At 35.7% G+C, this 11,059-nt stretch overlaps 1 protein-coding gene across 14 annotated transcripts; it reads left to right on the top strand.

Moving 5' to 3' along the window:
• Positions 1-5,571: 5,571 nt before the first annotated feature.
• On the top strand, positions 5,572-10,763 carry LOC114716168 (uncharacterized). 14 transcript variants are annotated; one of them, XM_028901107.1, is made up of 10 exons: positions 5,572-5,857; positions 6,030-6,505; positions 6,582-6,769; positions 7,181-7,254; positions 7,407-7,461; positions 7,756-7,830; positions 7,961-8,034; positions 8,693-8,766; positions 9,100-9,156; positions 10,138-10,763. In XM_028901107.1, exons 2-10 carry the CDS (start codon positions 6,178-6,180, stop codon positions 10,158-10,160), a joined length of 948 nt encoding a protein of 315 aa, XP_028756940.1. In that variant the 5' UTR covers positions 5,572-5,857; positions 6,030-6,177; the 3' UTR covers positions 10,161-10,763. The 14 variants fall into 14 exon arrangements, 13 of the variants coding, with proteins under 13 accessions (XP_028756940.1, XP_028756939.1, XP_028756952.1 ...); XM_028901106.1 differs by having other exon boundaries at positions 5,572-5,903; XM_028901119.1 differs by having other exon boundaries at positions 5,572-6,120; positions 6,226-6,490; positions 6,605-6,769.
• Positions 10,764-11,059: the final 296 nt, after the last annotated feature.

Below are 11,059 nucleotides of genomic sequence, written 5' to 3'. Positions count from 1 at the left end.
TCCCATGAGAGAGTAAAGGAAGCAGAAGAGACTAGAGAGAGGCTCAGGGGCAATCTGGCTTGCGGGGCATGGACTATGGAGAAAGGAACGGGAGGGTTCTATTTATAGCTGGGGGTGGGGCCGGGATGTGTTTTTCATTTGAGTAGAATTCCGAGACTCAAAAGTCTGTGATTAAAAAGTCTGGACTTTTTAATCACAGCATCTTCTCCGGAGCCTTGTGGATAAAAAGTCCAGAAAGCATCTTCTCCGGAGCCTTGTGGATAAAAGTCCAGACTTTCTGGACTTTTTATCCACAAGGCTCCGGAGAAGATGCTGTGATTAGAAAGTCCAGACTTTCTAATCACAGCATCTTCTCCTGAGTCCTTTTTAATCACAGCATCTTCTTTGGGTCTCGCAATTCTACTCAAATAGGCTGTGATTAATCACAGCATCTTGAGTCTCGGAATTATACTCAAATAAAAAACACTCAGCATCCCGGCCGCACCCCCAGCTAAGAAGGTGGAATAAAAAAATTGCGTGAAATGGATATTGAGAGGGTGGAATTAAAAAAAAGAGGAAAAATCTCAAAAAAAAAAATAGTTGAATTTTAAAATTTCAAATCAGTATTGGTTACTACATTTATAAAAAAAAGACTACATTCAAAAAACAAATGACAACATATATTTATAGTAATTCCTGATTTGGAATTTTAAAATTCAACAATTATTTTTTTAGACTTTTCTCTTTAAAAAATCACCTGGTTCCGTTTGGAGACACGCATCTGTGGTCTCTCCTTTTGGTACCTCACTAAAAAATTGTTTGACAAGAGAGTTTATATTCAGTAGGTTGAAAATGATGATACAATATTAAAGAAAAAAAACTCAAATAACCATATTGCCCTTAATGATGATATATTAATCAAATCTTAATTTAAATTTAAATTTTAAAATTAAAGTATTCAAAAATTCAAGGAAAAATTTCAGAAAAAGCCCTTGAAATATAAGAAATTCTAGATTAGGTCCTAGAATTTGGTGAATGACAGAAAGAGTCATTGACCTAATCTGTCATTTGTAAAATTAAAACAAATTGACAATTTTACTCCTGGCTAAGCAAAAGTAAGTAGTTATTCTCTAAACAAATCTAGGTAACACTTACACTGTTCTGGTGATTACAAGATTAGTTGTAATTAATAATGAGGTACCTGACTATGAAAAAGTGAGTAGTTATTCTCTACACGAATCTAGGTAATACTTACATTGTTTTAGTGATTACAAAATTAGTCGTAGTTAATAATAAGACACCTAACTATGAAAAAGTTAGTAGTTATTTGCTACATGAATTTAGGTAACGCCTAAACTCTTATAGTGATTTCTTAAATCATTGTAGTAAATGAATATAAATGAGGATAAAATTGTTAATTCCTCTTGATTTTACAAATGACAAATTGGGTCATTTATCCTTTCTGTCATTTTTGAAATTCCAAGACCAAATCTGGAATTTCCTATATCCCAAGGATCTTTTTTAGAATTTTTCCAAAATTCAATACTTCATAAAAAATACAAGTTATAATAAATTACAATTTAAATGATAATTACAAACTTTATGCGTAAATAGAAAAATTATAATAGATACTAAACGATTAAAAAATAATTGAACAAGAATAAAATAAATAAATAACAAAATGTAAATATAATTAATAAACATTTGAAAGTTCGAATGAAGAATAAATAAATGCTATATAAAACAGATTATAGAATGGGCATACACGCATAAATAAACAAACACATCCTTCTCTATGGCCTTTTATATTGACCTGACTTGTTTACCCGATAATGTGGATCTCTTGTCGGGAATGTTTATCTTGGCAGCGGATCTGAAACTTCCTTACGTGTGAAGTTCGCAGGGAGGAGGGATGAAGATGGAGAGGGAGCTTCTTCTTTCTTTAGAGTGGTGTTTTTAGACTATTGTGTTTTATTTCATTTTTTTCTCTAATTCATTAGAGAACACTGTTGAGCTCTAACCTGCCAATATTAATATTCAGATTCAAACGACGGGGCGTATCTTTCCCCTCCCCTGCGCACCTCATTCAGTCAACGGAACATTGCAACCTCATTACCATAAAGCTCCATGTCCAAGCCTGTCCAGAAATCTAACTCCAGAGGTGGCAGATCAGCTTGCTGTTCGTCTTCCACCGCAAAATCTGCCCCCTTCCCTCCAGCTTTGCCTTCGCTGGGTGGTTCAGCAGCAACCAAGTCCGATGAAGCCATGGGGGATGCGGATGAGGCACCGCCAACAGTGGCGGCAATAATGGACGGCTCCGCCTGGCGTAAGAGCCACTCAGTGGTCCGTCCGTGATTCTTGTTTCCCAGCTCGCCCGTAAGCTGGAAGACGCGAGCAGCGCACAACTTCGGCAAACGGACGCGACGGTCTCGCCCGTCAATTCTGCAGTGACGACGGTCCTTCTTGTTGCTGCCTCTGCAACCCACTGGTATTCCGACTTTAATGTATTCAGCGATTGGGTTCGCTGGGGCTGAAGAAGGGTCAGAGAGAACCCCGTCCACGCTGATTTCTTCTGAATTGTTTGTTAACTACTTGGGATGGATTTTTTCTCTTGGAGGACCTCAAATTGCGATGGGTGTTCAGAACCACCAGCAAATGGGTCAATATATAATCTCACCTGTCATAATTTCTTTCTCTTTAAATTGATTTTTAAGGAAAGAATGCGTGGCTGTATCATAATGCTACCTGAATTCCAATTCACCTGTGGTTCTTCCTTTTCCTTTTCTTGGATCCAGTAACGCCTGCTCCTAGTAGGAGGCCAGAGCATCCTGAGCATTAAGGCCAGGGTTCAAATGACGGTGCATCAGAGAGTGCACTTTATTAGGATGGCAGAAGAAATGCTTATTATGTTGCTCATAATGATCATGAAGAGGGTAGTAGAAGACAAAACAATGAATTAATAATGTGCTCTGATCATACTTTCCTTTAATCAGCTTTTATGGTTCCAACCTTTCTGTAATTATTGTTATGGTGCACAGATGATTAGCTGTCCCCTGTTCACAGGGATATTTAAATAAAAACCAAATCTTAATTTTAAAAATAGTATATACAAAATAAGTATCTGAAAACAGTTTTATCTTGAAGCATATAAAAATACCTTTAAAAAGTTTTTTTTTTTCAATGAATCAAACGCCCCCTCACGCCTGCGTAAATAAAAAAGCTGGTTGGCTGTCCCTTGAACGTGCCAAGTAAAAATATTGTGTCGCCTGATCCAGTCAAATTTAGTGTCATCTAAATGTCCCGTGCTCACTGATACTGTATAATAAGAACTGGAATTGCTGGTAAAAAAGAAAAAAAAGAACTGGAATGAAAAATAATTAAGAAAAAAGTGCGAACAAAAAATTTAACTTAATTTTTAAATACAAAGCTCAATATGATTTCCAGCCAAATTGAAACCAAGGCTCGTGCCGGTCCATTATACTCGTATTAGAAACGCCCGTGAATTCCACGGCAACATCTTGAGAGGCAATCAAAGATCAATGGAAGTTCTGTATGGAGAAAGATTGGAATTTGGAATTTCTGATTTTACTGGCACATTTCAATGTTGATACTACTCCGTCTCTTATTATAAGATCTTATTTTTTGAATGGGTTTGTTTCTTTTTGTAAGATCATTTTTTAGTTTATTTGAGTATTTAATACATTCTCTTTCTTCATTTATCTTATTACTATTCTCTCACATTTACCTATTTATATATAGAGGTATATTTGAAAAAAATAACATTTGCTGCATATTAATTACTTTCGACTAATTTTAACTGTTTTCTTAAACTGTGTAATTTACTCCCCTGGTCCTATTTATAAGGCACTTCTAACATGTTTCATACAGACCAAGAAAAACCTTAAACTGCATTAACTCTCCATTAAAATATAGTAACTTTCCAACTTTACCCCTATTTAATATATACTCATTTCAAAAAAGATAACTATTTACACTATAATAAATGAAGGATAAAATGGTACATTCACACTGAAAAGTTAATGAAGTGACTTATAAATAGGACCAAAAAAACCTTCTCTCTCTACCCTATAAATAGGACCAGAGGAGTAGTTAAAAGAATCTTATAATAACGGACGAGGAAGTATTGTTTTAGCATTCACACACTCATTGCTCTTAGGTGGCTGATGATGATAGGACGAACTTTATTAGACCTCGCTGCAAATTAATGCATTGGCTTCCCACTTTTTTTTCCAATAAAAAATGCTCATTTTAAAAATAGAATTTAATATAATTGCATGAAACTTTCTAAATCACGTGAAAAAAAAATCAATGGAGTTATGTAGAATTAAAATTGAGACGCATGTAAATAGTGTAATTCCCTCTACTGTGAAATATATTTTGACCAGTGAGAAAAATAAATTACTCGTCTGATCTGAATTTTTTTTTCAATACACATATGGAGTGGCAACATGATTTAAGGGATGTTTGAATAGAAATAAAATTATGATTTCAGAAATAATTTTATCATTTATAAAATAAATATATAAAAAAAATTATCTCTATTTATTAAAAAATATTTTTAAAAAGTAGTTATAAACTCATTCAAACACCCTGTTAACGTCCCCTAGGAAAACACGGTGAAATATGTGATGGATACCTGCCAAGTAAATCCAACATTTATAGGTAAATTTTACGTGTTTCGCTGGTATTGAAGATTCATCAATCCCAGTACCACCGCCCCCGCGAGCCCGAACTCACAAAAGCGACAAGGGCCCTCTCAAGTCTCAACAGTTCGCGTAAGAAATGGAAACTTCTGGAAGCTAGTTCGTCGCCATATAGCTAAACCCTAAACTCTTACCCCCTCCTTGCTGTAGAACTGCTAGTAACCTTATCCTCAAGCTCCCCGAAGCACATTACCAGCGGGAAATGGCATCGGCAAACGCTATCTCCTCGGCCTCTCTCCTTCGCTCTCCCAAGCATGTGCCTTACTTTATCTTCATTTCATTTCTCCTTGCTTATAGGGAAGTAACGGGATTACTTATGTATATTCGTATCTTCGCTTTTTTCTCTTACACGTGATTTTATGGCAATACGAGCGCTTTCGTTTTATTCCATGGTCTTACGAGCTGAACTCACTATATCCAGTCTAGTGATGGATAGCCTCAAGGACTTGATTCAATAAATTATTCGTCTAAGTTTTTGCCAGTATGAGTATAATTTCTGAAAAGAAAACGCGGCTTTAACTTCTATTACGAACGTGATTTTTCACGCGTCTCTGATGAACATTTTCGAACGGTGCGCGCATGTGTGTAAATTTCCATTTGCAGTTCAAATTCTCTGTATCACTCTGTCTTTCAGTCTTCTTCTGGAGTTCAATCATTTTGTGAAACTTTTGAGTGCAGATTTTCAGTAGAAGGGCCAACCAGCAGCAACCGAATGGGAGGGTAAATTACAGGCAATTTGGCAATCGGTTTGTGGTGAGAGCTGATGCTAAAGAGATTGCCTTTGACCAGAATTCCCGTTCAGCTATGCAGGCTGGCATTGATAAGCTAGCAGATGCTGTGGGACTTACCCTTGGGCCCAGAGGTAAGATTTTGTTATTTTAATTTTTTTTATTTAAAATTGCGAATAGAAATGTAATTAGGAAATAAGGATCCGTGGAAATAATTTTTTCTATTTAGTGAGAGTCATTATATTTATTTGCTGCTTTGACACTGACTTCCCTGCTTATGTAACGGAGGAATAATGTTTTTTCCTTACTGTAATCGGCATAGGGAGGAACTAAGTGAAGGATTGATTTTTTGCCTTTTAATGAATCTTCACTTTTCCTTGGTCTAAAAACGGAGTTCACGTAGAACCTGTCCTATCGGAATTAAAGGTCAGTTTGACAGTTTCTAAATGTGTGAACAAGGATTTCAAGAAGGGTAAAAAGTTCTTTATCTTTACTCAACGCCAAATCCTTAAAGTTCATACTTGCACAGGGTTTCTTATTCTCGGCACATTTTTGGTCTTTAATACGTCAAATAATTCTGTTTATTATTGTTCTGCAGGAATGCGAGCTGTTGAGATGACTATATGAAGCGAGTTTCTTTCTTTACATAAGTATTGTAAAATTGGCCGAGTTCTGACATTCCGTTGGAAGTAAATATGGTTGTTTCCAGCAAATTTTTTCTGAGTTAAGACGCTATTATTGGAGAGATGATTTCGTGTGAGCAAGATCCTGATGTTGTGCAATGGGGCCCGCAGCTTTTTGATGCAGGGCCATATTCTACCTGTGGTTATTGTGGTGCTGTTACTCTGGAAAATGTTGGCTGCTATCATGGGCATTATTATAATGAAGACAATTATGAAACTGAATTTAGCAACACAGAAAATGATGAGCTCATGGCACATGCTCTTCAACAACAACTATCACAACTCGCAGTTGCAGAAGCCCCCACACCTCCAGATCAATGGGAGGAAAATCTACAGCTATCTACTTACCCACATGACTGGCGTAGCCATCCTATGGGTAACTATGACCCCCGTATGTTGAATATTCCTTCTTTAATGTCTTCTTAAGCCTCTAAGTTTCATGCATTACTCTATTGTTTTGAATTTAGTTTATGCAAAATTTGTAGGACAGGAGAGTGATCAAGAAGACGAGGATGATGGAGGACCTTCTAGTATATGTTCTAGCTCAGAAAAGAATTCATATTGTGGTGATGAATGGCTTTATTCATGGGAGGAGATGGATGAATGTGCTGATGGAGAAGTGGGCAAAAGGTTGAATCAGATGATACCAATTCCAGTAAGTTTTGCTTCTCAAGTTCCATTGATGCATTTCTGGAGAAGGCATTACGTTTTGTTTTTGATTTATGCCTTCATTAGTTAACATCAATTCACATCTCTGGGTGACAAACGACAATTTTGATATGTTACCATAGCTAGTGATGTTAATTGCCGAAGCACCAGGTTTTATGCGGCTGCATTTAGGTTGCCATCTGTCAATTTCATGATGCTGTTTGGATAACATTTTCTATTGTCATTGATCGCTAGACTACAATCTCGATTCTCACTTCTGCTGTTTTGTGTTAGTCACCTATGAGAAACTTCTGTCTTGGTTGGGAAAAAAACCAAGAAGAGAAGAAAGGGGGTGTTGGATATATGATATGTTTTCCAAGTCTTCTATCATTTCCTACATTTGCGATCCTTCATGCAGCATGTTCCTAGAACCAACGGAGAAATACCTTCAGTTGATGAAGCAACATTAGATCATCAAAGGCTACTGGACAGGTATTGCTTGCTAGTTTGCATGTTGATGTTGGTTTCTTTCCGCCTTTTTCTTTCTAATTTCTGTTTGGAACTTTCTACATATCTATGATCTGGTCTTGCTTAAATTTGTTATGCTTGACAAAAAATGCTGAGAATGCTTGTCTCATTCACAGATTGCAGATGTACGAGTTGGTTGAGTCTAAAGTTGAAGGAGATGGAAGCTGTCAGGTTTGTTCTTTTCTTTCATGGCATTGCCATCTCCTCAAATCACCATGTTTAGTCTTTCTTCAGAAATTAGACACTTTTCAATAATTATATGATCTACATGCAAATCAGAAAAGACCAAAAAAAAAAAAATTGGGTTTTATGCTTTGTCTTATCATGATCATTGAATCAACCATCATGTTAATAGTGCGTGCATGGTGATACATTTACATACCACTTAGATTTCAAACTTTTATGGTGTGATCTTTGTGCTATGTAGTTCCATTGATGTCACATGAGATATTTTTCCCTTTTCAGTTTCGTGCACTATCAGATCAAATTTACCGAACTTCTGAGCACCATAAATTTGTGCGAGAACAAATTGTGAATCAGGTTTGCGCCTATTTCGTAAGACCTCTGTATTATTGTCCATAATAATCGATGGGTATGATTTCATGACAATAGTTGCTGTTAAGTTAATGTTGTCTGTGCAATTTTAATGGGATATATATTCATGGATCAGTTGAAGTCATATCCAGAGAAATATGAGGGATATGTTCCCATGGCTTATGGAGACTATATAGAGAAGATGTCCAAGTACCTCTCTGCTCATCCTTGCTTATTTTTATCAGTTTCTTTCTTGAAATATTTGTTCCGTACTTTGATTATCTTTCTGATGGGATCAGGAATGGTGAATGGGGAGATCATGTTACTTTGCAGGGTGCAGCCGATACTGTATGTCTCAGCATCTTGTCTATAAGCATCTTAGGGTTATGATGCGTGATCTCTATGGATTCTTTTACAACTTCTGGCTGGTTATTTTCTATCATAAATACTACTACTCCGGTCCTTAATATAATGCCTATTTAACTGATTTGATTAGACTAAGGAAGTTAGGTAAGTTAGTTAATTATAAAAAATATGACATGTTTTTCCTAAAACACCATAATCATCTTTCTTAATATCTTCCCTCCCTTACTTACTTGATTGTGGTTGAGGGAGTATTTATAAGGATAATTTAGGAAAAATTGAATATATGAGAAATAGGTCTTATATTTAGGAATAAAATTAACTTAACAATTAGATCTTATATTAAGGACTGAAGGAGTATATTACATATCCTGTTTAGTGTTAGCATAGTTTAATTAGAATTGGAACTGAAACGATCCACAAGGGCCACCTTATTTTGCATCACAGTAATTGTTCTCTTGAAATGATCATTGTGTTCTCTAACTCCTTTTAGCGTGTGTTGCAGTATATTTGTCATAACATCATTCAAGGACACTTGCTGCATTGAAATTCTTCCTAATTTTGAAAGATCAAAACGAGGTACAGTTAAGTCCCATCTTTAATGAACCTCCAATCACATTTTACTAATTTTGTGCAATTCACATCGATTAATACTATATCTTTATGCTCTTAAAATGGAAAGCATATTTCTTTGTTGTAATCATTTTCGGTTTCTAGTTGTGACCTGCAATAAAACTTAGACATAGCCCTACATTCCAAATAAGAATCTTGTGATTACAGGTTGACTAAGCTCACTTTTGACACTACTAATTAATTCTCTTCTTTTCCTTTTTCCTTTGGAAATAAAAGAAGTTATTTTGCTTCAAGAATGGTGGCTTTTCTTAGTTGTTTATTATTCTGAGCATTGTGCAGTAATTTGCCTGAGCTTCTGGGCTGAGGTACACTACAATTCAATATACCCTGAAGGAGGTTGGTAAGCATATGTATCCCGTCAACCATTGTTCTGCTATACGCTCTATTTGCTGTTTAAAATGATTAAGTTGTTGTCGTCAGATGTAATTCATGTAACATTAATTTTCCACCGATGACAGTTTCTTGTGTGCTTGGCTGTTAAGAGGGAAAACAAATTTGTATCAGCTAAGGACAATATTTTAAAAGGATAAGATGCTTAATACCTTAGAAGTATCAAAGAAGGAGCATCCAGCACGTGAAAGTTTTTTTTCGCTCTTGTAGGCTCTGGAAGTTTATTTTCGTAGTAAAAATACCTTGGCAGTTATCCGTTTCAAACTTAACGATAGATAACGATTCAAGACAGAAATGCTATGAAATAAAACTTCCAAGAAGTATAAAAGCAAAAAAAAAAAAAAAATCAAATGCTGGGTGCTCCTTTGCTTTTAGGATATTTAAGCATCTTATCCCTATTTTAAAAGTGAAAGTGAATAAGTGAAAATTGGGGGAGGAAAGGAAACGCTATGAGAGCCTTGACGATGAATGCCTTATATTAGACAACAAAGGACTAATTGAGTAAAATGGCTTTCTTCGACAATTTGCAGTTTGGAGAATTGAGATCACGAAATATATTGTGGGAATCATACTTTCCCATTTTTCTTTAGATAATTTCCATCTTACGAAGTCATTGAAAAGTTCTTTTTTTCTTTGCCATAAAATTTCAGGTGATATTTGATAGAAAATATGATATTTTTACTAAATTTCTTTAAGAATTGATTTACCAAGATGTTTGTTAGGTTTACCTTTAGGGCCTTATGAACTTCGAGGAATTAATTAAATTATTCTACACTCACTCAATGGGAGATTCGCACCAAGTTATGTCAGTCTTTTATCTGTGAATTATTTATCCAGCGCTATGGATACACTGTTAAGAGTCTCTTTATTTTAGCGTCTATTGCAATAGGTGTTGGGTTTGAGATGTTGATAACCGACCGAATCTAGATTATTGCAGGTCCGCATGCTGATATGTGAGTTGTTTCCCATTTCTTCCCCTTGCTGTCAAAGTCTCATTCTTTTGCCTGTTGGCTTGCTGAGCAATTGCCCTCGAATTTATTGCAACCCAATGTGCATCCTTTGCGCTTTATGCACTCGGGGGCAATTATATTGACGGTGGCGGGGTTACTGGTTCGCGATCTATCATCTTATTGACCAATTTAATGCGTGAATTGTTTTGATATCTAAACTAGAACATGTTTGAATTACATGCGCAGCGTTGAATCTGGCAGTTTGATGCATCCTGTCCGGTTTTGAATTTGAGATGATGTTAATAGTTAGGTGTCACCGCCTTTCCCCGTGTTCAATTTTATTGCAAGCTTCCCGCTGTCCTCATTTCAAACTCTAGCATGCCTTTGCCCTTAATATATACCGAGGTGTTAGAGGCAGTAATTTATACTTTAGAGTAAGTGAACCGTTAATGGATTGTCAATATTTGTACATCTTGAGGCGTAAGCCGTTGGTTGAGTAACCGGTACTTGTATTTTGAATGGACAAATACAAAGGACGAACGCAGTTAGCGAGTGAATATTGACATTGTTAGTGAAGGATTGAAAGGATTGAGTTGAGATATATTTTGTCGTGTCCTTATCAAATGAAATTCTCGTAATCAATGTTTAAATGGAATAACCAGCATTCATTTGGTTAATTTTTTCCCTTCAACATTCTAATTAAGAATGTTTGTTATTGTAATATCACAATTCTTAATTAACGCAGGTAAAAATTTTCAGTCCACTATAAAAAAAAAAGAAGGGATTTTTTATTCCAACTTACAGCTAACTTATATATGTTTTTTTACAAGTGTTTATAAACAATTTTATGTAAACTAAGACAAAACTCTCTTCTTGTATCTCATAAATCATTATTGAAT

This window comes from Neltuma alba, unplaced genomic scaffold (assembly GCF_004799145.2).
Source record: "Neltuma alba isolate B1F8T4 unplaced genomic scaffold, ASM479914v2 tig00011646_pilon, whole genome shotgun sequence".
NCBI classification, from domain to species: Eukaryota; Viridiplantae; Streptophyta; class Magnoliopsida; order Fabales; family Fabaceae; genus Neltuma; species Neltuma alba.
Note: the sequence above shows the minus strand (reverse complement) of the source record. Positions and strands in the feature narration are given on the sequence as shown.

Bases quoted from the DNA above. Each gene is read 5' to 3' on its own strand.
- LOC114716168 (XM_028901107.1), top strand. From the start codon at position 6,178: ATGATTTCGTGTGAGCAAGATCCTGATGTTGTGCAATGGGGCCCGCAG. The intron at 6,770-7,180 runs GTAAGTTTTGCT...TCCTTCATGCAG, and splicing joins ATCAGATGATACCAATTCCA to CATGTTCCTAGAACCAACGG. The intron at 8,767-9,099 runs GTACAGTTAAGT...AGCATTGTGCAG, and splicing joins TTTTGAAAGATCAAAACGAG to TAATTTGCCTGAGCTTCTGG.